The sequence below is a fragment of the Danio aesculapii genome, chromosome 1 (assembly GCF_903798145.1).
Source record: "Danio aesculapii chromosome 1, fDanAes4.1, whole genome shotgun sequence".
NCBI classification, from domain to species: Eukaryota; Metazoa; Chordata; class Actinopteri; order Cypriniformes; family Danionidae; genus Danio; species Danio aesculapii.
In genome coordinates this window covers 732516-748141 of record NC_079435.1, presented here as the reverse complement: position 1 = coordinate 748141, position 15626 = coordinate 732516, and the positions used below count along the sequence as shown (strand labels likewise).

Genomic DNA, 15626 nt, shown 5'->3' with positions numbered 1-15626 from the left:
CACAGTAGTTTGCAGGAGTTTTGACCCATTCCTCCTGACAGAATTGGTGTAGCTGAGTCAGATTTGTAGGCTATTATGCTCACACGAGCTATTTTAACTCTGCCCACAAATTTTCAATAGGATTGAGGTCAGGGCTTTGTGTTGGCCACTCCAAAACATTCCCTCTGTTGTCCTTAAAGCACATTTGAACTAATTTGCCAGCACACTGTAAAGAATGGCCGTGATTTCAACGGTAAAAAAACTGTAGAAATGCTACAGTAAAAATCCGAAGCCTAGTTAACGGTATGGTTCCTTAATATATACGGCGAATAACCGTAAATTGACTTTCCCAAAATTCCCTGTATGGCACATCACTTTTTATGCTTTTTGTTGACATTACTATGGATCTTTTTAGTTGTTTCCCCATCAGTGATGTACATTAGAGATTTATGTTACATCTAATGTTGATAAACAATGTTTATTTCATCACTTTAATTTTATACGTGTTACCATACTGGTGTTTAGTAGCTGTGTGAACGACACTGAGCACCTTCTATATATTGATACACTTTTCTGCTTGTGGGAAAAGTTATTTGTGATGAGCATTAATTCATTATGTAACTTACTCATCACCACCTACACATGGCTGTGTTGACGTGTCTAATTGAGTAACAAAAGATGTGTAGATGTTGGTAATTCAAAATACAGACATATTACCTCTATAAATTAATGAAATAGGGTAGTTTACCGTAAAAAATAGAAATTACTTTTACAGATTGTACCGTATTTTTAACGGTAAAGCACTGGCAACCACAGCTGCCGGTTTCTAACCGTAAATTTTACAGGTTTATTTTTTACAGTGCATACTTAGGGTCATGGTCTGTTTTGATCGGTTCATTCCGCTGTGGAATGAACTGTGGACCACCATTTTCCTTCAACTTAGCCCCCTTATCAATCAGCGGTCACCACAGTGAATCGCCAACTATTCCAGCATATGTTTTACACAGCAGCGGATGATCTTCCAGCTGCAACCCAGTACTGAGAAACACCCATACACTCTCATTCACACACACACACTCATACACTACGGCCAATTTAGTTAATCAATTCCCCTATAGCGCATGTGTTTGGACTGTGAGGGAAACCGGAACACCCGGAGGAAACCGACGCCAAGACGGGGAGAACATGCGAACTCCACATAGAAACGATAACTGACCCAGCCAGAACTCGAACCTGCGACCTTCTTGCTGTGAGACCACAGTGCTAACCACTGAGCCACCATGCCGCCCAGTTATTTATTTGTATTATTTCTTTATTTTAAATGATATATTGTCTGGGTCCACCCTGTAAATTATGCATGAAGATAATCAATGATCTACCAATACTTTCTTTTTGTTGCTATTTTCCATATTTTTAATTCAATATATTGTTTTAGAGTACTAAATAGTGAAACGTTACTTTATTTAACATGTAGAGTTAAATGTGTATTTTTTGGAGAAAGAGACGGACGTCAAATAATTCATTCTGAAAGAGGAAATAAGCAGAAAACACACTAAATATGGGAAAATATTGTGAAATTAATGGAAATTTACATCATGGACAACTCAAAGAGAGGTAAAGGCTTCTTAGACTTGACATAAAGCGCAAATGACGTCAAAATAGACTTTAATCTAATTCACAAACATATTCGATTATATTGTTATTTAATTATTATAATGAATTTAAAATGCACCAATAACATCTCAGCATCTCACACTAACATCCGTTTTTAACTTTAAAATGGCTTAAATAATGTTGTTTTTTACTCTGAACTACACTGTTCCTATTTACTGTGACCTTTTATGTGAAGCTGCTTTGACACAATCTACATTGTATAAGCGCTATACAAATAAAGGTGAATTGAATTGAATTGAACTCTAAAGATCTAAAAATCCCACATTAACAAACACCAACATAAAGCTTTTTATATGCAGCATAAACACACACACACACACACACACACACACACACACAGATCTGCCCTCAAAATACCAGTCCAGCTTCAACTTTAAGATCATATACAATCGCTTTTTCTGTCATTGACTGACACACACACATACACACACACACACACACAGAGTGTCGGATCCGTCTTATCTGACGGTCTGTGTTTTGTCTAAAAGAGCCTCTTCATGCTGATTCAGTGATGTGAAGAACATGTGTGAAGGCTTTCAGCTTTAGGAGAACTGAGGAGAAACCCTCCAGCTTAAAGAATAGTGTCATTGTTCAACACACACACACACACACACACACACACACATCTGCTCTCAAATTACCAGTTCAGCTTCAACTTTACCATCACATACACACAATCAAACACACTCTCACTCACAGACAGAAATGTGCACACACACACACACACACACACACACACACACACACACTCCATTCTGTCTGATTTTATGAGTCGCTTTCCTCATGGAGACCACAGAAAAAGTCTAGAGAAGATCAACAATTACTGTATCGCTTTACTTGAGGGAGCATTTGGACACACACACACACTTGTACAGCTAGTATTATGGGGACGTCCCCTAACCCCATACACAAGCCTCACATGAAACAATCTGCACTTTTACACGTTTTATTTATTGAGGCGTCCTCACCCAAATGTCCCCACAAGGTAAATATGTACTGGTATTGCTATACTTGTGGGGACATTTGGTTCTCACAACTTAAGAAATAGATACACAAACACATAGAAAGACAGATCTGTTCTCAAATGACCAGCATAACTTTAAGATCACTCATACACACACACACACACACACACACACACACACACACACACACACACACACACAATTATTATGGAGACTTCCCATAGATGTAAGGATAGTTCTACTGTACAGACTATACTCTTCCCCTTACAGCCCTCACAGGAAACAATCCGCATTTTTACATTTTCAATATACTTAATTCTTTATGATTTATTGAGCCGTTTTCACCTAAATGTCCCCACAAGGTCAACATTTACTGGTATTGCTATACTTGTGGGTACATTTGGTACTCACAACTTAAGAAAGACAAGGCACACACACACAGAGAGAGAAATTTGTTCTTAAATGACCAGCATAACTTTAAGATCCCTCTCTCTCTCTCACACACACACACACACACACACACACACACAAACTCTGAATTTGCATTGCATTTTTAAAATACAGCATTCTGTTTGATGATGAGCCTGATTTATGACTAAAATGTCCTCACAAAGTCAATATTTACTGGTTTTACTATACTTGTGGGGATATTTGGTCCTCAATTTGAAGAATACAAAGTACAACACACACATTAACACACACACACACACACACTTACCCAAAAGAAGAAGTCCCCACTTGAGCTCCATGTTAGGGCAGCGCGCCGGTTTATTATTCTTATTGTTTATTTAAAATGAAACTCCTCAGTGAAATCAGTATTCCAGTGAAAGCTCCAGATTCCCGTCAGACCTTCACTTTAGCTCCTGAATGCGCTTAATTTCCCTCCTCAGATAAGAAGCTCTCTTTGTCTAAAGTTTCCAGTCAGTTCCCCTGATGGTTCCTCCTCAGGATCGTCTCGTCTTTAATCCACGCGGAGTTTCCACTATTTTCCGTCTATTTTTCCACCGGCCCGTCCGTCACGGTCCTCCTGCGGTCTTCGGAAGAGAGATGATCCGCTACTGGGCGAAGATTCAGCGGTTATTCACAGCAGACACTCCCCCCGGAGACTAAGAGTAGTACGGCAAGCCGCTTTCACATTCAACCGCTAGCACGCTAGCAGCATAGACATGAATAGGGTATATGCGGAGCTAGTGTTTCTTGCCATGGTGATAAACTTCCGGTGAACGGTTAATGTGACTTTTTTTTTCATTTTATACGGTTCCTTTTACAGCATCGATGTTGTAATGTAATTAAAATATAATCAGTTAAATAGACTTTGGCATTCATTTAGAACTTGGATGTTCAGCTGCTACAACACCATTTACATTGTAAAAGCAAATAAACAGGAATTGAATTGAATACGCTCCCATAATCGGTTGCGACTGAAAGGACATCCGCTGTGTAAAACATATGCTGGATAAGTTGGCGGTTCATTCTGATGTGGCGATCACTGATTAATAAAGGCACTAAGCCGGAAAAAAATGAATGAATGCTCCCATAATCATTAGGCATAAAGCCACAGATTTTATGTTTTACAAAATAATGTGCAGAAGTAGAAAATAAAGTCAGCAGATTCAATCTGGCCCTGGATATAAGTCAATATTCAATTCATCTTTATTTGTATAGCGCATTTACAATGAAGATTGTGTCAAAGCAGCTTCACATAGAAGGTCATAGTGAATAGGAACAGTGTAGTTCAGTTTTCAGAGTTTCAGTTGAGCTCAGTTCAGTGTGGTTTAATAATCACTACTGAGAGTCCAAACACTGAAGAGCAAATCCAACGATGCGCAGCTCTATAGATCCCGAACCATGCAAGACAGCGGAGAGGGAAAAAACTTCACCAATTGGCAAAAGTGAAGGAAAAAAAAACCTGGAGAGAAACCAGACTCAGATGGGTACGACCATTTCTCCCCTGGCCAAACGTCTTGTGCAGAGCTGCAGTCTAAGTGGCGGAGGCTGGAAGCTGGCCTCAGCGAAGACTCGTCTGTCCCTGGAGCGTCACAGGAATCAGTCTCATGCTCTCCACTCCCCCATGACCACCACAGTAGGTGCTCAGGATACGGCCAGGTCCAGGATTATGGAAACCTTGGGATCATCTTGTCGCTGGTCTTGGATCGAATCAGTGACTCTGCATAGTCTGAGGGCCTCGGGAAGAGTATCCCCTGGTGGAAATGGAGAATAAAGAGAATAATTAGTGTAGCTGCTGTTCATAGTGTATATAAACAAGATGCAGAAACCTGTGTGAAAGCCCGCTAAGTGGTGCACTGAGTGTATGCTTTACTAAACAGATAGGTCTTTAATCTAGTTTTGAACTGTGAGTGTAAGTCTGAGCCTATGGAGTCAATATATAAATCAATACAAAATCATTTGGATTGTTTTAAATCATTTGCTGGATTTTTTTATGCTCGTTGCATGAAAAGAGACACTAGCAAGTTTGGGGATCAAATGTTAAAATGGCTTGCCATAGCATGAGTTTGAGAGTGAAAGAGAGAGAGCAGCTGTTCTCCTTCTGTGCCAGTGTACAGTCATAAACTCACACACACACACTCTCTCTCTCTCTTTCATTTGAACATTTCCCTCCAGTTTCTCACTGAAAGAGACTTGTGATAAAAGGGAGAGGAGAGTACCTAAATTATAATCAGGACATCATTTATTCACACTTAAGTTGTTCCAGATGATTTTCTTTTGTTTATTTTATTCATTCATTCACTTCGGCTGTAGTTCCTTTATTCATCAGGGGTCGCCACAGCGGAATGAACTGCCAACTATTCCCTCATATGCCCTTTAAGCTGCAACCCAGTACTGGGAAACACCCATACATACTCATTTACACACACACACACTTATACACTACAGCCAATTAGCTCATCAATTGCCCTACAGTGCATGTGTTTGGACTGTGGGGGAAACCAGAGCACCCGGAGGAAACCCACACCAACACGAGGAGAATATGCAAACTCCACACAGAAATGCCAACTGACCCAGCTGAGGCTCGAACCAGTGACCTTCTTGCTGTGAGGCCACCGTGATAACCACTGAGCCACCATGCTGTCTATTTGTTTGTTTCAGACACACAAGAAAATTATATTTTGAAGAATGTTGGAAACCGGTAACCAATGACTACCATAAAGGCGGGAAAAAACATACTATGGAAGTCAATGGTTCCAGCCTTCCAACATTTTTCTAAATATCTTCTTTTGTGTTTAACACAGGGGTGCACAAACTTTTTCTTATAAAGGACCAAAAGTCAAACTTGATTGAGCGCTGTGGGCCGAAGGCAAATATACAAACCATATTACGCTAAATTTGCCTTATTTATTTCCTAATTTTTAAAAATAAGTAGAAAACATTGCTTTACATCATATTTACTAATGTAGTATCATTTATAATGAACGTATTAAACACTATAAACAATCCCATTTATAACACAATGGAGTTCAGTGCTGAATACACTAGTGGAGCTGCTCCAGCCTTTGCTCGCTGATGTCTTGTGCATTGTCAAGTGACAGTATTTACATTTTATAAGTCTGATTCATTTACAAATGTAATTGTTCAGCAATCAAACAAAGAAATGAAACATTACATTAAAATCTAAATGAAGATCTCAGTCAAATGCATTCGCACAATCCAGCTCCGCATTACTCTGCCTCTCTTTCAGATGTGATGGTGGGCAAATCAAAGCTCACCATGCGCCAACTGTGGGCGTCTTGGTGTTTACCAGAGGTGAAGTTGATTTAATTGTGATTTCTGGGTGAACTATCCTTATAAAATATCTGAAGCTGATTAAAAATGCATCTTAACTTCAGATGAGTGAATTACCTGATTAATGAAGTGGTTATTAATCATTGATTAACTGTAGCAGTTATGAGTAAGGGTCTGCTATAAGTGTCCTGTGTTTGGTCACACTGCTCTGTTGGTTTCTGATCATATGTCTGGGGTTTTGGATACTCATTTCACACACACCACATTGACGCTCGCGGTGATGATGTCACTTCCTGCGTTGCGCAAGTGTGATTCTGCAACACACACACACACACGATAACATGTTCACTTTAATACTAGATTCGAGAGATCAGCCATTGCTGTCTAATTCAGTTTCTGAGCAGAGTGATGCAGCAAACTGAGAACATGAGCACAGATATACACTCAATATTCACACACACACACACACACACACACACACACACACACACGCACGCGCACACACACACACACACAGACTAGATAAATGGGCTGCTTGTGGATTCCAATTACAGTGATGTGATGAAATTACACACACACACACAGACACAGTACAAACACACACAAATACATACACACTACAAACATTTGCACACAGACACACACTTCAAGTACATGCACACCTGCACACACTACAAACGCAAATACACCACACACACACACACCACAATGCCACATTCCATCCACAGACAGACGACACACACACACACTACAAACACACACACACACCACAATACCACATTCCGTCTACAGACAGACAACACACAAACGCACACACATATACTACAAACACACACACACACACACACCACAATGCCACATTCCGTTTACAGACACACAAACGCACACACATATACTACAAACACACACACACACACACACACTACAAACAGATACACATAAACACACACACACACCACAATTCCACATTCCGTCTACAGACAGACGACACATAAACACACACACACACACACTACAATTCCACATTGCGTCTACAGACAGACGACACAAAAACGCGCACACACACACACACACACACACTACAATTCCATATTCCGTCTACAGACATACACGCACAGACACACGCAGACACACACACACACACACACTACAAACAGATGCACATAAACACACACACTACAAACACACACACACACACCACAATTTCACATTCCAGCTACAGATAGATGACACACACACACACACACACACACACACACACTACAAACACATGACATGCACACACTACAAACACAAGGAAACACACACACACCACAATGCCACATTCCATCCACAGACAGACGACTCACAAATATACACACATATACTACAAACACACACACACACACACAATACAGAAATGTACACAAAAACACCACACACACACACACACACACATACCACAATGCCACATGCCACCCGCAGACAAACGACTCACAAACGCACACACATATAATACAAACACACACATCCTCTTTGTCTCCTGTCGTCTAAGACTGTCGGGAATTGAAGTTGTGTTTCCTCCACCCACACACACTCACACACACACACACATACACACACACACACTGAGGTCATGAGAAAGGCCAGGAAGAAAGACACAGAATTTAAACTCATTTTAAATAATTGTGTGTGTGTGTGTGTGTGTGTGTGCGTGCGTGTGTGTGTGTGTGTGTGTTTCTTGAGCATTATCTCTTATCCTGATGAGTTTTAGAGTACATTATGACTTGAGTTTCTCCTTAAATCTAGCAGAATAATCCCCCAGTGGGTGAGCAGAGTAATCTAGTTTCCCCTTTTGACGTGAGGTTATTCTGCTCACCTCATTGGCAGATTATTTTGCTTGTTTTAATAAAAAACTCACTTCATTTTGTCTCAGTATTTCTGAAAACAAGACTATATGAGATGCGTATGTATCCGCTCCGAGCTGGGATCGAACCGGCGTCTCACTGTAGTGGGAGTCGGTTGCTCTACCAAGGAGGCTAAAGAGCGAGGCAACTGGCAACTGTCGCTAGAGCACCTTTAGAGGTCAGAGTGAGGTTTGCCTGCACAGCTCTGCTGCACGTGTCTAGAAAACGCTGTTAGATTTAAGAGCTTTCAGATATTTGTAGAAACAAGGCACAAACTCTGAGTGAGAACAGCTTTATTTGCAACGTTTAGAGAACGTTAGAAGCAGCATTACAGTGCCTGTTTGGTTCCTCACGTCTCCTTCATTTGTGAGAGTGTTTTAAAAGCGAGAGACAGATTAAACCTGTGATCTGAAGATCTGATGTTTCCATTCAGCGGTTTAGAAGAGGAAACAGGCCTCACATGATGTAATTCACACCACGCTCCACGTCAGCATTCAGTTCAGATCTCAGTAGCATGCATCATTATTATGATCAGATGAGTTCGTACAGCTGCTGGAAATGCTGGAATGTTAATCCAGAGTTTTCAAGGTTTAAAAGTGCTTTGCTTTTGGATGAAGTGCTTGAAAGTGTAACATAATAATTTACAGTGTTGGGCAGTAGCTACATTACAAGTAGTGACGCTACTAGCTTAACTACATTTCTCAGTAGCGTGGCGGTAGCGTCGCTACTTTATAAATCAAATAGCTTTTCAGTAGCGAAGCTTAGTGGTGGACAAAGCAAGGCTTCGTGAAACACTGAAACAGTCAAAGCAAGTGTGTCGAAGCTTCGAAACGTTTTTATGTATTGCACTGGAACAGCCAACACAATCTCACGGCAATTCGTAACTTTTTGCTTTAGTAGCTAATTCATATGAATTCGTATGATCTAATTCATACGATTAGGACGATTTGCTCATCCCCCAATGACAGTTGGGTTTAGGGGTGGGGTTAGGTGCCACGCCTCCTTTTTAAAATCATACAATTTCGTACGACTGAACTCGTACGAATTAGCTACTAAACTGACAAAACGTAAAATACTTACGTTTTCTCATGAGATCAGGCTGGATCAGCTTTAGTAACGAACAGTTGAGCTAATTGAGGTATTAAACCCCACTTTATAGGATTGAACCTTCAAGTGATTTAGTGGAGCGGTTATGTTTCCTATTTACCGTGTGGGGATAGTGGGTTCGAATCTAGACTGATGCAGCTATTTTGAAATGCTTTAATATCAGTTTGACATGCTTTATTCTTGTATCGTTCTGTTTCAACATTGGTCCGACATCAGAATAAACACTTTGTTAATTAATATGTCTTGATCTAGTGTTGTTGCTTGATCAAAGACGGTTGTGGCCAGAAGTTAACAGGAATTATTTATATTATTCATTAAATTTCCCATTTATTGTATTTTATTAACGTCTACCCGAAACCTAAACCCAACCATCACAGTACTGTAAAAATATTCATTATTGTTTTACAGTGCAGAAATGATGCTAAATTGATGGCGTATCTGCAGCTGAATCCTATCTAGGCTACACTATAAAACAGTGACATGATTAAAGTACATAAAATCATGATTTCGGATTAGTACAAGTCGAGATTCGAACCCAAAAGTCATTTGTAGCACAGTAACAACATGCACATGCACGATCCACTAGGCCATGTGAGACAGAAGAACTTACTGACCCTGTCAGTCAAATGCAGATTCACCAGGTCTCGAAACGCTTCTGAACTGATCGATGCTTTGAATTACTTTAGTCACGTGACCAGGTGTTTCGAATCACTTTAGTCACATGACCAGGTGTTTCGAATCACTTTAGTCACATGACCAGGTGTTTCGAATCACTTTAGTCACGTGACCTGGTGTTTCGAATCACTTTAGTCACATGACCAGGTGTTTCGAATCACTTTAGTCACATGACCAGGTGTTTCGAATCACTTTAGTCACATGACCAGGTGTTTCGAATCACTTTAGTCACGTGACCTGGTGTTTCGAATCACTTTAGTCATGTGACCTGGTGTTTCGAATCACTTTAGTCACGTGACCAGGTGTTTCGAATCACTTTAGTCACGTGACCAGGTGTTTTGAATCACTTTAGTCACGTGACCAGGTGTTTCGAAACACTAGTCACGTGACCAGGTGTTTCGAAACACTTTAGTCATGTGACCTGGGTGTTTCGGATCATGCTTCGGTGCAGTGTTTCGAAACACTTGCGCTTTGGGATCTCGACACTGTGTCTAAATGTCAGTTTCACGTCAGCCATCCCTACCGAAGCAAATTTTTTTCGTCAAGTAGCGCAGTAGCGTCCACACAAGCTACATTTACGATCGCAGATCAATAAGTGACGGCACCGACATTCACTGAGCTGTGAGGCCGGTGTCTAGCCGATGAAGGTAAATCCATATGATGGCAAGAATTAGGATTTCTTCTTCTTCCTGTTTTACGGTGTTCAACAACAACGTTTTTGGTGCGTTACTGCCACCTCTGGTTGGCGACGTGGCCAACCGAAACTTGCTTGATGGAAAGATGACTGAGGGAGAGGAGTTATTTCTAAAGCAGGATTCCTCGAGAAGTACATGTTAAGACTCAACTTAATTTCTGATGCTGTGCTCAAAAAATACTTATAATATATACACACACACACACACACACACACACACGCACACAATCTAATGCTTATTCCAAAATATTTCCCTTTCTATAAATTACTATAGTATTTTAGATGTGTAACAGCTGGTTTTATTGTATTTTTGTTTTAGCTGTTATATACTATAAAGTGTTTCTGTTTAGTACAGCATATTGTTTACAGTAAATAACTGAACCGAACTATTAAGCCTCATATGTTTCATTGACAGTTTTATTGATCACTATGATTGGCTTGGATTTAAGTTGCTTCGATTTAAAAATGAAAATTGTAAAAATAGCTCAGATGTAGCTAAGCTACTTTTGCCATGTAGCTTTTAGCTTAGCTTGCTACATTTCCCAGGGTGTAGCTTTTAGTGTAAAGCTACATTTTAAGTAGAGTAGCTAATAGCTTAGCTCACTACATCTTTCAAGTAGCTTGCCGAACACTGATAATTGATCTGACTGGATAATAGTTAACTATTTAAATTAATGATTTGTATGAAGAGCAAACTGGCGTCGCATTGGGTAGCACAATCACCTCACAGCAAGAAGGTCGCTTAGTCCCGGCTGGGTCATTTGGCGTTTCTGTGTGGAGTTTGCATGTTCTCCCTGCGTTCGCGTGGGTTTCCTCTGGGTGCTCTGGTTTCCCCCACAGTCCAAACACATGCGCTATAGGGGAATTGGGTAGGCTAAATTGTCCATAGTGTATGCATATGTATGGGTGTTTCCCAGTGATGGATTGCAGCTGGAAGGGCATCCACTTCGCAAAACATATGCTGGATAAGTTGGTGGTTCATTCCGCTGTGGTGACCCCGGATTAATAAAGGGACTAAGCTGAAAAGAAAATGAATAAATGAAGAATCTAACTTTGCAAAAAAAGTTAAAACATGCTAATTTATGTTAGCAACTCCCAAGCAACCACTCAGAACATCCTAGAAACTGCCTAGCATTGGCTTAGTAACCAATTAGAACACCCTATCAACCATCTAGCAACCACTCAGAACACTTTAGCAATTGCCTAGCTATGGCTTAGCAAACACCTGCCAACAACTCAGAACGCCCTAGCAATACCTTACCAACTCTCTAGCTCTACCCCTATAAACTACCTAGCAATGGCTTAGCAACCACTGAGAACACCCTAGCAACTGCCTAGCAATAACTTAGCAAATGCCTCGCAACGCCTCATCAGCCACTCAGAATACCCCATCATTGAGTTGCAACGCTTTAGCAACCACTCAGAACACCCTATAAACTGCCTAGTAACACTATAGCAACCACCTAGCAACCACTCAGAACACCCTAGATAATACCTAACAATGGCTGGGTAATCACTTAGCAACCACTCAGAACACCCTAGAAACTGAGTTTCAATGGCTTAGAAACTACTAAGAACACCTTAGCAACTACCTAACCACCTAGCAACCACTCAGATCACCCTGGAAACTACCTTACAATGGCTGAGTAATCACCTAGCAACCACTCAGAACACCCTATAAACTACCTAACAATGGCTGAGTAACCACCTAGCAACCTCTCAGAACACCCTAGAAACTGCCTTTCAATGGCTTAGCAATCACTAAGAATACCTTAGCAACTGCCTAGCAATGTTTTGGCAACCACTCAGAATACCCTATCAACCACCTAGCAACACTTTAGCAACCACCTAGCAACCCCTCGGAACACCCTATAAACTACCTAGCAATGGCTTAGCAATCACTCAAAACACCATAGCAACTGCCTAGCACTGGCTTAGCAACCACAAAGAACACCTTAGCAACTGCCTAGCAACACCTAAGCAACCACTCAGTACACCCTATTAACCATGTAACAACTCTTTAGCAACCATCTAGCAACCACTCAGAACACCCTAGAAACTACCAAGCAATGGCTTATCAACCACCTAGCAACTACTCAGAACACCCTAGCAACTGCCTAGCAATGCCTTAGCAACCACTCCAAATACCTTATCAAGCCCCTAGCAAAACTTTAATATCAGCCTAGCAACCACTCTAGAACACCCTAGAAACTATCTAGCAACCACTCAAAACACCATAGCAACTGCCTAGCACTGGCTTAGGAACCACAAAGAACATCTTAGCAACTGCCTAGCAAAGCCTAAGCAACCACTCAGAACACCCTTTAAACCATGTAACAACACTTTAGCAACCATCTAGCAACCTCTCCGAACACCCTATCAAACACCTAGCAACACTTTAGTGAACGCCTAGCAACCACTTAGAACACCTTAGTAACTACCTAGCAATGGCTTAGCAACCAGTCAGAACACCCTAGCAACACTTTAGCGACCGCCTAGCAACCACTCAGTTACTAAAAAGTAAAACCTGAGATTTGCAGCATTGTTGAATGAACTCTCTCTGTGTGTGTGTGCGCGTGTGTGCGTGCGTGTGTGTGCGTACGTGCGTGTGTGTGTGTGTGTGTGTGTGTGTGTGTGTGTGTGTGTGTGTGTGTGTTTCGCTTCTGCTTTTCTCTCATGTCATGTTATGTCATTTGTCATAAGTTGATAATGATCACACACACACACACACACACACACACACACACACACACACACACGTGTAATGGCGTATGAGCTGTGTTTTCTCTGAAAGCCGCCGCTGCGGTTTGTGTTTGAGCAACTTTACACTTCTGCTTCAGTCTGTTCTGTTCACTGTGTTCCTGCTGCTTAGTGTGTGTGAGAGAGAGAGAGAGAGAGAGAGAGAGAGAGAGAGTGTGTGTGTGTGTGTGTGTGTGTGCGTGTGTCTGTGAGTGTGTATTATGTGTTTGTATGTGTTTTTTGTGTGTGTTTGTATGTGCTTGTGTGTATTAGTGTATAGACTGATTTCACGCAGCCGCCATTTTTAAAGCGAAATCGAGGCTGGTAGAAGAAACCCGGAAGTATAGTTGGGAGTTACATGGGAACGTTGTGTAGCTGGCTGTATATCTTATCAGTGAAGAGAAAGAGACACAGACTTATCATTTCACCACCTTCTGAGTGACCCGAAGGTCCGTTCTGAATGAATGGTGAAAATAATAAGAGATATCAGAGCTCATCTTCAGCTAAGTGAAGGGAAATGGCACTAGTTAGCTAACGTTTTCTTTCTCAAACACACGTTTTAGACGTAACTCAGGTTAATGAACTGATTCTGTCACTGTATTAGACTCGTCACGATACTGAATTAAAAGAAAAAACCGTCCATTCCCCGCTAATATTTAAGGCACTGTTGATGGCTTTCTTAAATCAGCGCTGATTGGCCATCGTGTTCACGTGCTCAACAGAAATGACTGTGATTGGCCGAGAAGGTCGTCAGTTCATCCTCCGCTGTTTACCGAGCACACACACAGAGCTGAGCGATCTGCTTGATGACTCGACTGATCTTCACGGCTGCTTCACGCTCCAGTCTCCGTGTATCTGTGTTTGCACTGGGTGAAGAGCGGTAAACTGATGTGCACTGGTGAATACTATGGTAAATCAGCGCTGTTTATGAACGCGCTCAGCAGCGTTTGAACCATTTCTGCATTTTGTCATCTCGGCAACAGCTGGAGATTTGTAGTCCACAGCATGTTACTGCAATGTTTACAGTGCTGGTCCTATACTTCCGGGTTTGTTCCCACCGCAGCCTCGCTTTGGTTCTTTAAAATGGCGGCCGCGTGAAATAAGCGTATGGGCTGTGCGTTTGTTTGTGTGTCTGTATATGTGTTTGTGTGTGCGTGTGTGTGTGTGAGTGTGTTTGTGTTTATTTGTGTGTGAGAGTTTGTTTGTGCGTCTGTGTGTGTGAGTGAGTTTGTGCATCTGTATGTGTGTGTGTGACTGTCTGCAGTGTCACCTTTATTTCCTATCTTCAGTCTGTTTTAGGGAAACAGTAACCATGGAAACACTGATCATGTGACTCGCAGTAAGAAACCATCAGCCAAAATGTTACAGACGAATCAGCCAATCACAAACCAAGCTGATCTTTCCTCATGAATATTCATCATGTTCATCTGCGCTCATAAAAGCGTGTATAAATACACACGTGTGTTATCGCAGCGGCTCGTGAACGTGTTGCTGAGTGTGTGATTATCAGTTTATTCAGTCTCGCAGCTCATTTGAGTAGGAAATTTGGTCACTCACTTCCTGTTTGAGCCTGTGAAAGAATGCATGTAGCAGATCTACTTCCTCTCAGGCGCCAACACGAGCATTTACACACACACACACACGTCTATACACTCATACTCTCTCTCACACACACACAGACACACACGTCTATACACACACACACACACGTCTACACACTCATACTCTCTCTCACACACACACACACACATCTATACACACACACGTCTATACACTCATACTCTCACACACACACACAGACACACACATCTATACACACACATCTATACACTCATACTCTTTCACACACACACACACACACACACACACACACACACACACACACGTCTATACACTTATAAACATGTGCACACACACACACATCTACGCACTCATACTATCACACACACACACACACACACGCATCTATACACGCATACTCTCTCACACACAAAACACACACACGTCTATACACTCATACTCTTTCCCACACACACACACAAACCCACGCACACACACACACACACACACACATCTATACACTCATATACATATGCACACACACGTCTACGCACTCATACTCTCACACACACACACACGTCTATTCACTCTTACTCTCTCACACAC

General features: G+C 41.5%; 1 protein-coding gene across 3 annotated transcripts in view; it reads right to left on the bottom strand.

The window, feature by feature from the left end:
- Positions 1-3788, bottom strand: part of LOC130221895 (adhesion G protein-coupled receptor E1) — a 33774-nt gene extending 29986 nt beyond the window's left edge. Inside the window, exon 1 of one of the 3 annotated variants that reach the window (XM_056454446.1) lies at positions 3337-3788. In XM_056454446.1, coding sequence (XP_056310421.1) covers positions 3337-3367 — 31 coding nt within the window. In that variant the 5' untranslated portion in view covers positions 3368-3788. The remainder of the gene's footprint in view (positions 1-3336) is intronic. The other 2 variants (XM_056454437.1, XM_056454455.1) reach the window with 2 other exon arrangements.
- Between the last annotated feature and the right edge of the window lie 11838 nt (positions 3789-15626).